The following is a 21,044-nucleotide window of genomic DNA, read 5'->3' on the forward strand; positions in this document are numbered from 1 at the left end:
TTGAGTGCTCTCATATGTATTCTCATTCAGCAGCTGGATGTGGTGCTGAGCAGTGTCCTCTTAATTTATCTTACATCTCCAGACTCCCCCACACAGACACAATAATCCGTCAGACTATCCAGAGGTAAGTTAAGCTACTTGGTGATTTACTGTAGAAGGTAATGAGTATTTGTCAAGACTGTGCCCATCTGGTCTATCCAACTCCAAGTTATGGAAGACAAAGCCTACCTAGCAAGCAATGAGCATGAGACAGAAAACAGCCCTAAACTGGAAGCCAGCTGACTGATTACAGGTCATGGAGTCACACCAAGGGACAATTCAGGCTTGTCAAATTGCAGTAGGTATTTAGAATGTGGAGCTAAATAAGATGCCATGTTAAAAATTAGTAGACATGCAAACTCTAAATAAAATGTACCATACCTGAAAATTGAATCAAGGAACCCAGCTACACAAGACAACCGTGTAAGCAGTGTACAACTATGCTGCTCCTCAAAGACATGTTTGTAAAAAAAAATACAAATTCATCCAACAAGAAAATTTAAATAGAATCTAAACCAAGGAATTTCTGCAATTTAGATTTTTGTAATCAGTGTCTGATCTTTAATGTAAGATAAAACAGTCCTTTAACATTGTCTGAAGCACTTAATATCAGAGTTGTGATATGTAATCAGGGAATTTATGCATTTGTGAAATGTTCTTGAATGAAACCAGAACAGATGACTAAGGTTAGTGTTTTACTACCATTAACAACGTTAAAAATAAATACAGTAGTGCAAATTGTTTGGCATTAATCTTCAACAACAGTGATGCAAAGTGCAATGTGCTTATTGCTAAGAAGAGTAAATATTTTGTTACAGCATGGGATATAGTTGTCCTCTTCAGTAGTGTAACGCATCATGATGACGCAGCACAAGGTACTGTGTGGATCAAGAAGTTGGACATAAAAAGTGAGTAACTAATAGCAACTGGAAACATTTAGGTCTAAAAAATTTGTGCTACACAGGCAAAGCTGAAACATCATCAATTCAGCAACAAGGAAAATTAAAAAGAGCTCCTACTGAGTGTATAAGATACAGCTACTGCCAGAAGTTGCATAGACAAAAAATGAAAGCGGTTATCATGCAGTAGCTTACTGTTAATAATGTGGTGTACAGCACAGCATTTCAGACTGTATTGCATATATCTCTGTAAGTGCTACATTGTATCAGTGCACGTAATGGAAATAGGGTAAAAAGTGCCTGTTAATTTCTTCTGCATGAGTTGCTTTGCCTTTAATAAATCTTCTAATTAACATGTCTTCCAAAAGTCAAGGAGCACGAACTGGGAAGACTAAGAAAGCTATAGAGAAAAAAGAAGAGCAAGTCAATAATATGCAGATTATATTAACTATATCAAGAATACTAGTGTTAGTAGGATTAAGTAACTGACAAGTCTTGGACTACAAGCTTTCACACTTAGGATCTTTAAGACTATTTCACACCACTTTGCTCAGATTTGATCTGCATGTGGCATTAACTGGTTTCATGAAAATGAGGGGAGTGTCATGAATATTGTAATGAAAATGAATACTTTCAAGAAGACACCACTCCTACAGTATGACAGGTTACTTACCTGCAAAGGTAGCTTTACTGCTAGTATTCAGCTCATTTTCTTACCTAGGCATTTGGTTTACACATTTCCTAGTGTAGAATTTAGTGTAAGGTCATTGACCTGTAGAATAAAGTGCACAGTATTTTGTGTAAGCCCTTTGCTCCTACGGTAAAAAGAAGCAGAGAGTAGATGGTGCCAGTGCATTCATTACTCAGATGAAGTGGGAGCATCGGTCAAGGTGGGTAGAAGGTGAGGTCAAAGGAAGCAAAGAATGTTGGAGGTTAGGGCTCACCTAGGACAGATGACAACTTAGAGATAAGCCTAGGGAAGAGGACAGTAGTTTGGCTAAAAGGAGGATTGTAAAAGGTTGGGTAAGGAGGAAGAAAGAACCATTCTAACCTGAATTCCAGCTGGACTGGAGCTAGCCACATCAGCTGAAGAAGCAATTATGAAATGGTCACAGAGAATGAGAGCAAAATCAAAAGGATAAAAGTCTGAAGTATGAAGACTATAGAAGAAATTCTAACATTAAAACGTCTTGAAAATAAACAAACATTTGACAGATAGATGGTAGTCAACAATGTAAAAACTGAAAACTATAATGATGGTGATGGCAGAATATTATAAGAAAGAACTACATCAAGTCTGCTTAGAAATGTGCTACTAGTCATTTCAGCTGAGGAGTGAAAAAAAGTATGGGCCGGATTCACAAAACCTCCGTATAAGACTTAATATGTCTTACTCGGAGGCTGCAGTTGAATGGTATGATGTCAGCATGCCATGCATATTCATGAGGGCATGCTGAATCATACCCAAGTCTAACACGGTCCATGTAGGAAAGTAGGGGACGTGTCCGATTGCCGAGTACAGCAAAGGGACATGCCCCCAGAAGAGTCAGAGTCCTGAAAGTAAACACCCACGAGCGAGTCCGCTGAAATGTCAAGGAACACAACACCACACATTCCCACAGACTAAACCCTACTGAAAATATGTAAAATGTAAAAATAGCAGTTTCCTTTTTTTTTTTTTAATTTCCAAAATGTTTGCCCGCATTTGCACTCGTTTGCGCGGGTATGCCCTTCGCTCAACCACAGTTAGCGGATATGACATCGAAAAGCATATAAGATCTACATATGCAAATTAAGCAAAGTATCAATAGCGTAGCGGTAGAGACGTCGCCCAAAGAATAGGTAGTCACGGTTCGAGCCCCATAACATCCCTCTCCATTTTTCTTTAAATCAGTATGAAACAATTCCCTGATATATATAAATTTAATTTAAGTAAAATGTAATGAAATGGCCCATGTATTTCTGAACAAAACCTATATTATGTATATATAAAAAGGATCATAATTGCCCGTAGCTTAGCAGCACTTTAACAAGCTTACTATGAGTGCCCGTAGCTGAGCAGCGCTTTAACAAGTGTAATATGAGTGCCCGTAGCTGGGCAGTGCTTTACCCAGCTTAATATGAGTGCTTATGGCTAAATAACATGTTACCCAGCGTAAGCCGTTTGCGCGGAGCTGCTTAGTGTGCCAACCAGCTTACCGTCGGGCAACGTTGGGCAAGCTGTAGCAAAGTCGCCTTTGCACACAGACACACCTACTAGCCTGTCTAGACAGTAGTAAAATAAAAAAGCAATGGCAAGGATCGAACCCGAGATAGTGTGCACCATAGTCAAAGTACTGAACCACTAAGCCATGACAGTTGTTCTGAGAAATGCAGTATTACCATACATATAGGAATGAATGAAAATATAACCATGACAAAGCAGGTTTGCTGTAAGCAGAGAAATATCCAAAATGGCCAATCACAGATAAGTCCTGGAAAACTGGCATATATAAGCCCCATAGGTGGGAATACACACCATAACTGATTGTGGTACCCATTTGCAGTCAGGATGACAGGTGCAGGAGAGGGAAATCGCTTTAGAGCACAAAGGTGGGGGCGTTGAGGAGTCAAAATATATGGTTTGGCTCCTAGTCCATGATCATAAAGCGCAACTCATGCAGGGCCAGGTTCAATGGGGAGCGTATAAGGCAGAGGCATGGAACCGGTTGGCACATGATCTCACCAGTGCCACAGGCATTCCGAGGACTAGTGAACAGGTCCATCACCACCATGTGGACCTGAAGCGACGAAAGGAGGACCAACTGAACCGATGGATCCAGGAAGCCCGCCAAATGCCCAATGCCCCACTACTGAGTAAGTATCCATGTAATTAAGTATGTAAGAAATGCTATCCTAGCCTATAGTATGGATAGGTATGTTACAATATTCCTTCATTTATATTACAGCTGCAGGTGTTCGTTCCGCGAATCGGCAAGCCTATGCTGATAGGCTGTCGAGGTTGCGCCACCAGGCAGATTAGTAATTATTCTGCTGGTATTGTTATAGAATATAAGTGGGACAGCTTGTAAAAGAGTTCAGTGTTGTAACCCAGTAATAAAGGTCAAATAAGCCTAGAAGAAAGATTCTGCTAGTATTGTAAGATTAGATAAGTGATGCAGCCTGAAAAAGAGTATTGCAATCCAGTAATAAAGATTAAACAAGTCTCAAATACAGTTCCCACCTGTATTGTAATATCAGATAACTGCTTCAGCCTGAAAATGAGTGTTGTAATCAATCAACAAAGGATAGACAACTGTCGAATACATCCTTGTAAATTCTGCCATATGAAATAAGTGAGTCAACTGGAAAGGATTGTTGTAACCCAGTAATAAATGTTAATAAAGCCTAGAATTAAGTACCATCCTGAAATGTAAATATAAAATAAGTGAGAGAGTGTGAGAAAGAGAGTTTGAAGCTACCAAGAAAGCTGTAATAAGTCTGGAATAAAGGTATACTGCATTCACTACATAATGAAATGAATGAGACAGCCACAATCAAAGAGTGAAATGTCTTTAATAAAGTACAGAACCTGGACTGTGTCTGTCCCACAATTTGTATATGTTGCTGTACCATTGCATTATGGAGATAGTATGGTTGTATGAAATGCTGAACATCCACAGTTCTCTAGACCCAAATAAATCAAATGTAGCAGGATGCTTTACCTGAACACAGCCAGATATGAATATATATGAATAAAAATGGAATGTATATTGTAGCAGTAACATCCCCATCACCAACAGTCCTAAGGTTACATACAGGAAACTGTACTAATACATGTAGGGGATATTTATCTGCATCTACTAGTAATGTACAGTATATGTATAGGTAGTTTAAGTTGTTAATGTAATATTTCTCCACCCTACCCTATTTTCACAAATTATGCCATTCCACACCAAACTGGGTATGTGTATTCACAATTAATTCCCATGGACATTTGTCCTGTTGGTTTATACATATCTGCATGTACGTTGATGCATGTGCCCTGTTCACATATCCAAACCTGATGGCCTGTTGCCACCAATCAACCCTACATGCTGTTGGAATGTCCACTGTTGTTCTAAATATGCATGTGTTATGCTTACTGCTCAATGTTCGGAATTCATGTGTGTTTGGTTAATGGGAATATTGATGCATGCTGTTACAACTAATTTTGAATGGTGTTTGTTACTAACCCAAAATACCAGAAAATACTGCTAAACATAGGACAACAGGGAAGGCGGGTTCCAGCGGACCCACCTCTCCCACCTCAACTGGCGAGTGCACCTGGCACCAGTGCCCAGGCTGGGACCTCCTCCTCCGGTGGCCCTGTGCCACCTTCGGGTGGAAGCGCTTGCAGGGGATGGGGCTTGTCCCCCCTCTGCAAGAGTGGCCAGAGGAGAGACTCCACTCACCCTCCATAGGGTCCGGTCTGTGGTGCGTAGTGAGATCAGGCGTTCTGTGACTGATCCCCTACGCCAGCTTGAGGCGAGAGTGGCGCAACTCACGTGTGTGCCTGCCCGTCCTATCCAGCCCCCAGCACAGCCCCGGCCTGGGCTGTGAAGGCACAGTGGTAACTACCCATGGGTGGGGATCTCAGTTCCACTGTTGCCATCTGTGGGCTCATGGGCTTACGATATCCAAACATCCGTCCTTGTCAATTGTGTTTACCCCCCACGTGTCATACTCCGCCCCTGTATGCGTCTTGTTTGTCTTGTCTGTTAACCTCCCCAACCTACCTCCCCAAATATACCTACTTCCTGTACCTCACATTCCACTCTCACCTGAAAAAAAAATAAAAAAAGGGCACTCTGTTCCCACAAAAAAATTATGCCCCATACATAGCTGCACATTTCGCATACATGTCTGCTGGACATGTAAACTGATAATTACAATTGGCTGTACAACATATTTAGTTGTCCTCACCCCTCTCTCAGGGGTGGAAGGTGTCAAATCTCACTCTAAATTTCTAACATATGCACAGCTGTTGCAGGTAAAGAATTGGGCAGCTATGGGCCTTCCCTACATCCTTCCTGCACATCCCGAGCTTGTTTTCCTACTGTCCTATCCTCTTTGTGCCCCCTTTTTCACCACTTTCCTATTTCCCCATTTTCTTTTCTTTAAAAGAAAATAGCGCGGATGTTAGCGGGAGTAAGCACTTTTAAGCAGTAGTCAGCGGGTGTGCGCTTGTGTGCGCTTAGCTAAGCGTAGCTAAGCATCGCGCAAACTCACGCAAACCCGCTTACAACTACTTAAAAGTGCCTTGGTCACTCTGTATGACCACTCAGCCACAGCAGATATACAAGAACTTGGTGCTGAAAGAAATATATCATGAAATACAAGGAGTGAATGTAAATAGGAAGGCCATTACACAAAGCTTGTTCTGTGTATTTTTACTGGCAATTCTTGTGGAATTGCATTACATTAGTGTGATAAGAGAAACAGCCATGCTAGTAGGTAATAATGTTACAGTAGCACCTTACAAACCCCACACAGTATCAGAGCAGGGTAAACACTGCCATATTTGAATAGGTAAGAGGCCAGACCTCCCAACTGTGACTGATTTACAGGGATGTCCCTGATTTGCAAACAAATGTTAACTGTGCCCCACTGACTCCCTGTGAAATGTACTCACAGTAGGCAGAAAGGTGGGGAATCCCACGTAATGGTAACTGTCAATAAGTTACAGTAGACACTACTTGCATGTCAGAAATGGTGTTGTAATACATATGCTCAAAATACCCCACTGTCAGAATATCTGAAATATATCACGGGTGTATCCCACTGATATGTACCTTTCCCTGAGGCTGGTCAAATATATACCTGAGATTATCTGAGGCCTGGAAGTGTCAGAAACACACAGGCATATCAGCCTGTCTGCTGTTAAACACTCTACGAATAGCTGTAGAATTACTTCCACAAGCATGCCCTTATGTAGGAGTACAACACAGAAATATCAAAGGATGTAGCCATCTAACATACTAATGACAGTATAGCAGTTCACAAGCACTGCATGTGCCTGATATTCATAATTGTTAGTGCAATATAATTAGTTGTCCTCACCCCTCTCTCAGGGGTGGAAGGTTTCAAATGTCACAGCAAATGTCAAACATATGTACAGCTATTGCAGTTAAAGAAATGTGCAGCTATGGACCTTCCCTACACCCAGCCTGCACATCCCTAGCTGGTTTCCCCACTGACTTCCTGCTTCCCGCTTACAACTGTTTAAAAGTGCCTTATTCACTCTGTATGACAAGGCCCCAGTACTGCTCAGCAGCAAAATAAAATACCTTTGTAAGTGTCAAACCCCTGACCTTAGGCTCACCAGACTGCATGAAGTACCACCAAGCCACAGCAAACATATAAAAACTTAGTGCTGAAAGAAATATATCATGCATTACAAGGAGTGAATGTAAATGGAAAATAGGAAAGCCATAGCAACACATTCCAGTAAAGACAAATATCAGGCATTCAAGGAGTGAATGTAAAGGGAAAATAGAAAAGCCATAGCAACACATTGCAAGAACTACTGTTGTATGCCAGTTAATCCACAAATCCCACAGGAAAGTACATACTCCCATGTAAACAGTGTTAGCATTAGCAGGTGTGAGTTAACATGCACACTAAGAAGTGTGCACTGGAAGAATCAACAGTCAGGTTTCATTACAACATGCATTTCAGTGGCTACAACACAGCCTCAGATATGAGAGATATACCAACCTTCTGACTGACACAACAGTGTCCACAGCAAACCAGCATTGTCCCCACCTTGCAAAACTGGAAGGCCTACGCCTACCTAACCTATCATTTTATAGCAGTGTCCTGAAATCACAGTGAGAACTGCAATTACCACACAGCAGGCTGCATGCAATTACTAAATGCTGGCCACCAATTGGTGCAGAGGCCATCACATGCACATGTGCAGATACCTACAAAAGCAGCCTGTACTGCCAGTCCACACAAGCAATAATATCATTGCAGCAACTGGAGGGAGAGAGAAGAGAGAGAGATAGATATAAATAGAGAGAGAGAGAGACAGAGACCAAAAAAAAAGCCAGCAAGCCAAAAGAAAAAAGCTGTCAGAGACAAAGGTAATGTAAACTACATAATCTAATAATCTACATACTGTGAACCCTCCATATGTGTTAGCAGTCTGTATCTATATGTATATGCAGATGTGCATAGGGCAAGGGACATACTGCAACTGTTAGTGAAGGCTGGACATACATATGTAGTTGAAGGTTGCTATGTGCACATATCAATATAGGTTGTAGTGTGTGCATTGAAAACAGCATGCAGTGCAGGTATATGTCATGTGGTGGCGAACTTCTGTGGGACTGAGACAGTAAGGCCTGCTACAGCTATACGGCCTGAGGACAGCATAATGCATTCTGCACAACACTGTGCAATATCATTACAGAATGGTATGTCTCACACCTGTTTCAGAAGTGATATTCCCACCATGAAAGGTGGGCAGTCTATGTGCCTACATGTGCATGTATATGTACAGCAATGGATGTTTAGAAGTGTGTGTGTATATATATATATATATATACATAATCTATATATATCTATATATATATATCTATATATATATATATATATGTACATAGAGAGGTATGTATCGATAGATAGAGATATATAGATAGAATATGTATATACATATATGTTACATACATATATAGATATGTAGATACATACATATATACAGATAGATATGAATGCCTATAGATATGTATATATATATATATATATATATATATGGTTATATAGAGCAGTGCGTATATATATATATATATATATATATATATATATATATATATAAAGAGAGAGTGAGACATGGGGGCAGATGTACTGCAACAGGTGCCTGGTGACCAAGGCATGGACTGAACACCAATGTTGATACTGCAGTACCATACCCCATTCCAAAACATGTTACCCACTAACTACCACATAGGTGGTTGCCTGCCTACCACTGGAGGTGTCAGAAGGGAACATGGGACACAGGTGTAAAATAGCCTCCCCTTTGATATCCACAGTGGCACACTAGTCTTGTAATCCCTGTACATGGTACGTGTCATCACAAAAGGTGTGTCAGCTAGGGAAATGTAAGTCAGTGTGCCCCTCTACACCTCACAATGTCCTATGCAGTATGTACCTCCCATGAGAACTACAGCAAGTGGAAAGGCCACAGACATACCTAACAAAGACTGATAATGCCCTCAAACACATTCCCTATGTAGAACACAGCAACACGGATCTATAAAGGCTGTCTTCTTACTCCATAAACTCCACCAATAATTCCAAGAGCAGTCGAAAAAACAAGAATAGCGAAATATAAGCTTTATTCCATAACAAAGATAAAACAGGATTGAGCGCTTTCGTCTCTGTACCGGAGACCTCTTCAGAATCAAAAAAAGCAGTCAATGGCACTCATTTATATCATAGCCAGTAACATCATAAAACAATAATTGATGTGCTTTCCATAATTGATTGATAATTAATTAACTTGTCCACCATTCCTTTAAAGTGCTGTAGCACCCTGTATGAAATGTATGTATATATATATATATATCTCTTCATACATTGGTATATTCCTAGAATAAAATGTACAATACATAAAATATAAAAATATAAAATACTAAACTAGGACTAGTCTAAAATAGATATATATATATATAAATATATATGTATGTTCTGATGAAAAGTTGATATATAATATGAATATAAAATATGTATAAATATATATAATCTAAATATAAAAAATATATAAATACATATATATATACATTCTGAAAAATAGTTCACTTTTGAGTGAACTGGTTAGAGTCATTCAAAATTACTCGCAAACCATCCCCACACCTGTGGAGGCGGGGAATACTATTCCCTGTGCTCAGAGTAGCCCTAGAAACAGAGCTGATGATGCGTTGACGTCAGAGAAGGCGGAAATACCAGGACGAGAAGAACATCTACACCAAACGAGCACATCTTGAGTTCTCCGGATAACTTTAATAGATTGGGACACAATGTTCATCCACATTCCAGGGGGAACAACTTTTCTAAATATTACCACATGGATTTTCACCACTGGTTAAACCAATCTTTCAGCAATTCCACCCCTGTGGTGGAATCGAAATGAAGAAACAACTCAACATACAAAGAAAAGTGCAAGACTTTTAAACTTTTATTAACCAGATATAGGAACCTTGTAGTGGAAAACTGGTATTTCAACAAGTGTCTCCACGACAATGTTGTTCCTAAAGGACTGAGGATCCAGAAATTTCCTAGTAACATTAATTATGAGGTTGAGAATGAATTGTTTAAGAACATTAGTAATATTTTTAATGAATGTAGATTGTCTGTTATAAAAGCACTTATGAAACACAATGAGAACAAAATATCTGAAAAAATTGAGATTGACAAATTGTATAAGGAAATCACTGAAGATTTACTTTTTTCTCTATAAGAATATAAGCATATATATTATAGAAATATACAAGATGTCGATACTGTTACCACGCGTAATTATAATAGGAAAACATCTAAGCTTAGAAGGGATTTGAATGAATACTGTTCTGGTATAGCATATATGGGAGACAACTATAGGAGAACCCACTTCTCGAGGGGACCCTATCATAGACCACACACGGGTTATACCACGAACCCAGATAACTTTTCTAGAACTGAACAGGTAGAAAATGGGGATACATGTAATAACTACAACAATGAAAAAATATTTGATGAAAATATCAATGATTATCAAGAGAACAACTGTAATAGAGAAGAATACATCCCTTTAAAAGATGCAGGCCCCAGGAGATCAGAGAGGGTAAAGAAACGAGCCCCCCAACAACAGTCATATGCACAGGTGGCGGGGGATTATCGATTCTACAACAGAGGAATGGACAAATAGAATTGAGAGGCAATTTGACGATGTTTGAGAATTCTTCTCATGTGAATACACACATTGAAAATGAGACGGGCTCTATAATACACTCACTCAACAATTTTAATATTTTTAATTATACCGACATGGAGATTAATGAGACCTTTTTTCACCTGTTTACAAAAGGATTTACCTTTGTACCATACAGGACACCCAGTATTGAGAGTATTTTGCTAGATGTCAAGTTATTCAGTAGAAAGTTAAATTTAGCAGTCATTTTTAAAGATACAGGACCATCTGATGGACAGGGAATTTAAAAAAAACGGAGTATGTATAACCCACCACTACAGCATGATATTTTGTATTTTGAGAATGTACTTACCAAACAAATCAGAAACAACTATTATTATAACATAAAGAAGAATTAAAGTAATTTAACGGGGGATGAAACCAAACTTGTCTATGAGCTCAGACGTAATGAAAAAGTTTGAGTTATGAAACCTGACAAGGGTGGGGGTATGGTTCTAATGAACCAATGGGACTACACTAGAAAAATGCTTGATATTTTAAACAACACCAATAGTTATACCCTTGTCTCTAAGAATGAAATTAATATTTCATACCAAAAGATTGACTACATTTTAGAGGACAATTTGTTACAAGGGCTTATTGATATGGAATTACATAATTATCTGAAGGTATGGAAGCCAGTTATTCCAGCTATTTTTGGTATTCCCAAAACCCACAAATGTGTACACGACCCTCCAATGAGGCCCATTGTATCATCCCAAGGTTCCAAGACACAACCTTTAGCTATATACATAGACACAAAATTAAAGGGGTACCACTCTAAATATCACCATTTATTAGTAGATTCTTGGGATTTCCTGAAAAAGAATGGAAGCTTGACATACAAGGAGAATGTTTATTTCATTACCATTGATGTCAAGGATCTATTTACTGTTATACCCCATTCTACAGGGTTGGAATGGTTTGAAAAGATATTAACTGAATTGGACTTTTTGCAGCCAGATGAATTTAGAATAATCTTAGAAAATATGGAGTTGGTATTAAGAAATAATTACATATTCTTTCAAGGCGAATATTACCATCAGACAGAAGGTGTAGCTATGGGGGCAGCATGTGCCCCCATGTATGCTAACATCATTATGCTACACTGGGAAAGACAGTATATTTTTGTATCTGACTTTTACCAATATATCCATGGGTATTATCGGTTTTTGGACGACATATTTATTTTGTGGACAGGACCAGAAACGACCATCAGGGAGTTCATTGAATATATTAATAACAGTACCTCTTTTCTTAGGTTTACCCATGAAATTTACAAAGATATAACACATTACTTTGATGTAACTATTTACAAGGATGAAGTAGCTAAAAGATATAAATCTACCATTTATAGGAAAAAGAACTTTTCCAATGCTTATTTACACTATGAGAGTGACCACCCTATTCATTTGAAAAAGAATATTGTCAAAGGGCAAATGATTCGTGTGTCTAGGATGACAACAGAACAAGAAGTTTTCTTGAAGGAAATAGACATTTTAGAAAATATGTTCCACGAAAGGGGATACCCAGTAGCTTTAACACAGACTATTAAAAAATTTGTAATAGAAAGAAGAAAAAACAACTACCCACCTTTACTTGGGTTTGATCACAATCTGGGGGAAACTGTGGGTATTACAAATGCAGGAAACAAACAAAATAACACAAAAACTATCTCATATTTGACCTTAACATACCACCAAAATATTGGATGGCTTAAAAAGTGTATAAATGATACTTGGGATATGTTTAGATCTATGCCCACAAGAGTGACAATATTTCAAAATACTCTGACTTATAGTTACAGGAGGAATTTCAATTTGAAAAATATCTTAGAAAAAGGGAAGGAACAGTATTCGAATAGTAGTTACGGTTACGCTACAAACAAAAAAGGTACCTTTAGATGTGGGAGATGTCCCCAATGTTCTTTTATAGCTGATAAAAAGATAGTGAAGTTACCTAGTGTTAGAGCAACCCTGAAAGCTACAAAATATAGTAGCTGTTACACAAAAGGAGTTGTATATCTAGCCTACTGTAAATCCTGTTGGTGTTATTACATTGGGAAGACTGAAAGACATCTAAGGAAACAAATCTATGAACACATCAGGGACATCAACCGCAAAAATGAAAATAATGCACTATATAGGCATTCATTAGTTTGTATGGAAGCAAATTTTAAATTCTGGGTACTGGAGATAGTGGAACCTTTAGAAAGAGGAGGTGACTGGGAAACTAGATTGACATATAGGGAAATGATGTGGCAATTAAAACTAGATGCATGTAGTGGAAAGGGTCTTAACGACAATATTTCTATATTACCAGCACTAAAATTGTTATCCCAGGACCCTAGGAAACCATACACACATGCATAATCAAATGGTACATACATTAACTATTAGGTTGTTACTATATAGTTAGGGTGACATACTCACATATACATTTTTCAGAATGTATATATATATGTATTTATATATTTTTTATATTTAGATTATATATATTTATACATATTTTTATATTCATATTATATATCAACTTTTCATCAGAACATACATATATATTTTTATATATATATATATATTTTTAGACTAGTCCTAGTTTACGTATTTTATATTTTTATATTTTATGTATTGTACATTTTATTCTAGGAATATACCAATGTATGAAGAGAGATATATATACATACATTTCATACTGGGTGCTACAGCACTTTAAAGGAATGGTGGACAAAATTAATTAATTATCAATCAATTATGGAAAGCACATCAATTATTGTTTTATGATGTTACTGGCTATGATATAAATGAGTGCCATTGACTGCTTTTTTTGATTCTGAAGAGGTCTCCGGTACGGAGACGAAAGCGCTCAATCCTGTTTTATCTTTGTTATGGAATAAAGCTTATATTTCGCTATTCTTGTTTTTTCGACTGCTCTTGGAATTATTGGTGGAGTTTATGGAGTAAGAAGACAGCCTTTATAGATCCGTGTTGCTGTGTTCTATTTTGTTATGGTTGCTATTTTTGATTGATTACATTCCCTATGTAGACTGACTCACAAAACCACAGCTAGAGTGCCTTGCATACTTCTTACACAGAGGTTACCACTGCTGGACATACAGAGTTATGTCACACCCATACCAGTCGGCCAACCACCATGGCAACACCTCACAATCCGTCCAGCCTACATGACCTAGGGCCCTAATCCTTGTCACCGCACTAAACAGCACATGCTGGAGGTACAGGTTTCAATACACAAATATGCCATACCCTGGACTAAACCACCCAGCATTAACAAACAAGGCTCCTTATTAGTAGATGTCATACATACCCCTGATGAATGTTATGGAGATAGGTAATATGCCCTGTGAGTCACCTCTGTGTAACCGTTTCACAGGAGCCAGTAAAATCACATTACACGTGTCACAAAGGGCAGGGTAGCATATGGCTAGGCGGCCCAGGGCCAATAGCATAGTACCTACCTATGACACAATGCACACACACATGTACTCAGTGCAATACCAGCTATGTGAGGTTGAATGAGTGTGACACTGACTGTGTGCAAGGTCTGTAAAGGTGTGATAGCTTAGCGTGAGTTTGTGTCTGTCATGGTAGTTTGTGTCGTAAGTGTGAGGCCAGAGAAAGATGTGTCAGTTATCGGGATGCAAACATAGTAGATTGGCATATGTTGTGCTGTAGTTCCCTGTGTACAACTGCGGTGTCCCATCGTAGGCAGAAGCAATACATGTATGCTCAGTAGGTGGTACTGCTGTTGAATCCAGCTCACATATGAACTGTTGTACTACCTGAAGTTGTAGGCCTAAACACTACAGTATGGTGTATGTTCACATTCCCTGGTAACACTGTCTGGTGTGTTTCCTGTAGTCTGCACAGATTACATACCTCATGCATAGGTATCTGTAAGTAGGGGCACACAGTACTATAAGGTACACAGTTAATGCTCATCTGTGTCGTCATACATTTGTGTGTTGTATGTATGTGTAATGTGTGTGTAATGATGCCTGTACCATGGCCGCAATCACATGTGTGTTACAGGGTATGTGTGTGTACCTGGCAGCATATATACTCTGTGACAGCAGTATGCTGGCTATATTAACAACTGTGCACATATGTCAGGTAGGGGTATGGCATCAAAGACTAGGGTGGATTACCATTGAAACTGTAAATGTGCATTGCATGGGATGACAATATTCTTCATCCATTAGCTTAATACATACCCCCAGTGTGAGGTTGTGCATTGTATCCCAAACAGTGTGCCGAGTGCTGGTGTATACTAGTTTGTTGTATGGAGTGTGGCAGGCACTGTCAGACAGTTGTGGGCTGAGCACTGATATGTGGTATCGAACATGTGTATCCCCTGATAGACAGACAGATGCTATATATGGCAGTTAAGTGATATCAGTACATTAGAATATTAAGTGTGCCACATGACTTGCTCACATATTTTTCTTTTCCTTCCAGGGTGATGGTGCATCAGCGTAACCCACCTTATACAGCAGCAGAGGATCAGGAGATCCACCAGAGCCTGGTGCAGAATTTCTCTGTGCTGTTTTCCAGGACCAGCCAGAACCAGCATGAGAGGGCTGCACTGTGGCAAGATCTTGTCCGTCGGGTAAATGACATAGGCATGCATAACTGGACATATGAGCAGGAACGCCATCACTGCAGTGATTTAATTAGACATGTCTGGCAGTGTGCGTCTGATATCCACAGACAACAGCTTGCCACAGGTGGTGGGGTACCTATCCACCCCCCCTCACCAGTGTGGAGGAGCACCTCCTAAGTGTTGTGGCTCCAGGCCAACAACAACAACATCCACAAACATGTGTCATTATGGAGGCTGGAGCCACCCAGCATGTTGAAATGGAGTGTGCAGGTAACATGCCATATCTGTAGTTGACTGGTCTCTGTACTGGTAGTTTATGCATGTGTGAGATATGTACGGTGTGTGTAGCTGTTAAACTGCCTATTCTTCTGCAAGATTGATATTCTGAGCATAATCTGTACACCTGTGAAAGCCACCTGTTGTACTACTGTACTTTATCATACTCACAGTATCAATGGCACAGTTGTGGCCACTGGCAATCACTGTCATATTTTTGCAGATCCCTCTGGAGTGACAGCAAGGCAGCCAATCCATGCTGGTGAGTGTGTAATAACAATACTATTGCTAATGACATGTGCATGTCATATGGAGGTGTAGTGTGTGCACATGTAACACCTACACATAATGCATGCTGTGCATGTTTGCTGTGAGACTACGCATATCCCATTATTCTCAGTAGCTGCCTTACTCACATGCAATACACAGAGCATGACATACATGTGTAGCAACACAGTACTGGACATTGTATAGGCATATCTGATACACATGTACACAACACACACATGTTTGGCATAGACACTACACCTTAGCCTGCTACACATGTCCAATTATGACACCTACTGTATGGCCACCCTTCAGTATCTTACTTATCCTCTATGCAGCATACATAATATACCTGATGGGTAGAGGCCTACCATGTCTTTGTGCAACAGTCTTGAACAAATAATACATTCATGTTAGGCAATGCTCACTATTGGCCACCTTACACACCCATGTAACAAGTGGCTGTGTAATTGTGGATGTAGTCATGTTACTGCACTTCAGGTACAGCATGCTAGCTGCCTGTCTGGCACACATTATTATTGTTGACTGACCACAAGAAGCATGTTGATCATGGCTCACGTTACTACACCACATCCAGTTCCACTGACCACAAAAGTACACATAGCAGTTATTGCGTAGCACCATCATGTGTTGTGTGTGTGTGCAAATATATGCCCCCACAGCTTGTAACACTTGCACAACATTGTTATGTCCTTGTACACATTGTGTCCCAGGGTGGAGACAATCACTGAACAACTACACACAACCAACAAGTACACATATACTGTTATTAACAAGGGCTGTCTACACTTGCACTGCATGTTCCTGTGCAGCACATAATCTGCATGCTGACACGTGTGCAGTGATGTTTTTCCTTGTGATACTGTCACCCACCCTCAAACAGTATTGTGTATGTGTTGGATTGCAGGTGTGTCTGTGTTTGTATCTGCTGTAATGAGGAGTGTGCCTGTGTGCCTCTGTGCATGTGCACCTGTGTGCATGTGCGCCTCTGTGCATGTGCACCTGTGTGCATGTGTGCATATGTGCTAACATCTTGTACACATTTGTAAACTGTGTTTCCTATCTTCCTCTCACAGGTTCTGATGTTGCTCTGGTGGAGTGCAGCAGGGAACCTGAAGCCACTGCTGGGGATAGTGATAATGATGATACATGTGTAATGGCACAGGGAGGTGTGACAGGGTCTGTCGTTGGTTAGCCAATCGACACTACACAGCAGTCAACCCCATCAATGCGCACAGTCATCCTGCCGATACATCCATTGTCATCAATGTCCTTAGCTGAGGGACAGCATACAGTGGGCATTGACCATGGTAGTTTGGTATCATTGGCACATGCACCCCCTCACAGCAGCCATGGCCAGATTCCTGACATGGTACCACACAGGCAGATGTCCAGGGGTTCTCGTGGGAGCATCCGTGGTCATACTGCCCCTGTCAGACGTGCCCACAGAGGTCTTTCAACCTCAGCTATGTTCCGGGCTGTAATGTAGGCACAGGCACATATGGAACGGTACACCAGACAGGGTCTGAGGGAGCTTAGAGCACATCGCACTGCTATGAATGACACTATGTGTGACGTTGTGGCTGCCATCCGTAATATCAGCGAGGTCATTGATAGACGTTGGGGGGACACATTAGATCTCTTCCACAACTACATGTCCAGGAGCCAGGACAGTGCAGGGCGGTTGAGGCATCGACGTGGACGTATGCCAGCAACATCATCAGCTGGCAGTCGTTGCGGACAACAAACCCACAGCCACTTCCATAGTGCCAGTACCAGCCCCAGCAATGCTGGGTCTGTGCTGTCATTACACCGTCCTAGAAGACCATGTGCACGTGGCTCTGGACAGTCCCAGCAGGGACATGTGTCCAGTCAACATCCCACTGCTTCTGATGACAGTACCCAGTCTGGCTTAGTACCTGATACTGTCCGTAGCACACCTGCCAGGCACAGGTACTGTGTCCGTGGCCAGAGACAGTGAGCTGTATGACCTGGCAGGTACAGTCTGTGGCTGTCCACAAACACCCGTATATGGCAGCCACGTGGTGGAACTGTGTGCAAGCATATACACACACACATAATGCTAACACCTAGGGCTAACACATATACACACACATCGCATCAGCATTGCCCCATGTTGTACTGTTGTCCCTCACTAACACACACACACACACACACACACACACACACACACACATGTCGATTGGATGTGTCAATGGCAGACTCTGGCAAACCAAGTACACACCCTGTGCATATGATGAAACTGTGCCACCTCCTGCCATCTGTAACATTGATGCAGGAACAGGATAGCATGGTGCTGATGCACAGGGTGACTACATAGCACTGTAGTAATAATATCATGTTGTTAACATCACAGTGTAATGATATCGTTGTGGGTATATTCGAGCATGCATGATGCATTAACTATGATTGTCACTGTAGTTTTGTATACACCGGTGTTAATTCCCAAAGTGTACTGTCTGCACATGTGCCACATGGCTGTTGTGTGTACCTGTGCCTGCATGTGTTGGGGTGTGGACAGTACATGTGTGATGTTTGCAGCACAGAGTTGCAGGTGTACATTTGTGAACATGGTTAGCATGGAACATGACATGGTTTGACAGTATGCTGTGGGTGATACGGTTTCCATATGTCAATGGTCTGCATTCTGGTACTACACACAGCCTACATAACCTGACATTCCGTGGTCATTACATGGTGTCTCCTCAACTGATACACAGATGTAGGAACCTGGTGTCAGTGATATCCCTGCAGTACTACACTATACCAGTAGCCATTCTTACTGAGCCCCACACATCCCTGGGAACAATACTCTTTGGCATATAGCAGTCTCACGTACATGTCAACACACTACGGATATGTCCATCCACAACTGCAAATGCATACAGTGGCCTACAATGCATTCTACACATGACACACCTAACCACCACAAGGGTATCATACAGACAGATACCTGTTGTCCAAGCCATGCTGTATTGCTGTAACGCAACTGTAGCATTGTCATCGGCATGTAATTAACATAGTATTCCAACAGTACCATGCAGTTGGTAGCACCCATCATGTAGAACGGGTAATGGTGTGTACATGTGGACAAGTGTTATCTTGTCTATCCTGTGATATTCACATTTCCAAAGGTATTCTGCAGTCCCTCGGTGTATCACCTAAGCAAGAAGGTGTCTGTATGCATATCGGCAACAGTTGCCATACACCTACACTGGATGTCCATCACTCACAGACTTTGCTGTGTTTTAATATGTCTGACATATACTCCAGACATGAACCCTCACCCACATTAATCTATCAAAGCTTTCATGGGTGTGTGTCACATAGTTGGCCTAGGACACAGATCACTGCAGTAGCCTGCATTGTCACCAACATACATGTATGGCCTAAGGTCTGGTAAGCTGCGGCACATGCTAGCAAAGGTAACAACTGTAATCATATGAGGCAGGCTTCACACATAGGAACTATTAAAGGTCACAGGTACATATCTGTATGTGGCACACACATACCTGGTGCGTGTTATAATAATATGTCATACAATAATAAAAGCAAAACACACAACACATTGACAAACTGTGACAAACACACACATGTCATTTGTTGGATTTAAACCCCTACCTAACTATGTTATGATACTTGTGAGAGACGCATTAGCACAGCACGCTATTCGCATTACTGGATGATTTCCCTTCTCCTGCTGTAATTATAGGGTGCTGACATCATCAGTCTTTCCAAAGAGGAATGTACATCTTTTAGTGTGTTATCCCAGTCTTCAAAAAGGCCATTCCTTTCACAGAGAATTGCATACATACACTCCCCCCACACACACACAGTGTTTGCAGAATTCAAATCCCTACCTAACTATGTTATGATACTTGTGAGAGACACATTAGCGCAGGGCGCTATTCGCATTACTGGATGATTTCCCTTCTCCTGCTGTATTTATAGGGTGCTGACATCATCAGTCTTTCCAAAGAGGAATGTACATCTTTTAGTGTGTTATCCCAGTCTTCAAAAAGGCCATTCCTTTTACAGAGAATTGCATACATACACACCCCCCTGCCACCCCACACACACAGTGTTTGCAGGATTCAAACCCCTATCTAACTATGTTATGATACTTGCGAGAGACGCATTAGCGCAGGGCACTATTCGCATTACTGGATGATTTCCCTTCTCCTGCTGTATTTATAGGGTCCTGATATCATCAGTCTTTCCAAAGAGAAATGTACATCTTTTAGTGTGTTATCCCAGTCTTCAAAAAGGCCATTCCTTTCACAGAGAATTGCATACATACACACCCCCCTGCCACCCCAAACACACACACAGCATTTGCAGGATTCAAACCCCTACCTAATTATGTTATGATACTTGAGAGAGACGCATTAGCGCAGCATGCTATTCACATTACTGGATGATTTCCCTTCTCCTGCTGTATTTATAGGGTGCTGACATCATCAGTCTTTCCAAAGAGGAATGTACATCTTTAACTATCCCTCAGTATGGGGAATAACAATATCTGTGCATTAACAGACACCTAGTTCAGGGTCACATATGCACACTGGCACTGCCAGGTTATGTTCTATACCATGCTTCGTGACTTGTAACACACAACATAAGTAGGGTGTGTATCCATATACATCACAGATACACACACCTCTGGGTTGGTACCACTGCACTAAGCATGACAGGCCATACATATACAACTACCATAGTGCAAAACTGCCTTTTGGGTCACATATGCACACTGGCACTGCCAGGTTATGTTCTATACCATGCTTCGTGACTTGTAACACACAACATAAGTAGGGTGTGTATCCATATACATCACAGATACACACACCTCTGGGTTGGTACCACTGCACTAAGCATGACAGGCCATACATATACAACTACCATAGTGCAAAACTGCCTTTTGGTTTGGT

The 21,044-nt window shown here is 40.7% G+C and overlaps 1 protein-coding gene across 1 annotated transcript in view; it reads right to left on the reverse strand.

Moving 5' to 3' along the window:
* Window positions 1-632: 632 nt before the first annotated feature.
* The window catches only part of SEPTIN8 (septin 8), a 1,286,408-nt gene continuing 1,265,996 nt past the window's right edge, over window positions 633-21,044 (reverse strand). Inside the window, exon 10 of the mRNA XM_044069252.1 lies at window positions 633-1,338. Coding sequence (XP_043925187.1) covers window positions 1,284-1,338 — 55 coding nt within the window. The 3' untranslated portion in view covers window positions 633-1,283. The remainder of the gene's footprint in view (window positions 1,339-21,044) is intronic.

The sequence above is a fragment of the Protopterus annectens genome, chromosome 4.part0 (genome assembly GCF_019279795.1).
Source record: "Protopterus annectens isolate FY-2018-M chromosome 4.part0, PAN1.0, whole genome shotgun sequence".
Lineage (NCBI taxonomy): Eukaryota > Metazoa > Chordata > Ceratodontiformes > Protopteridae > Protopterus > Protopterus annectens.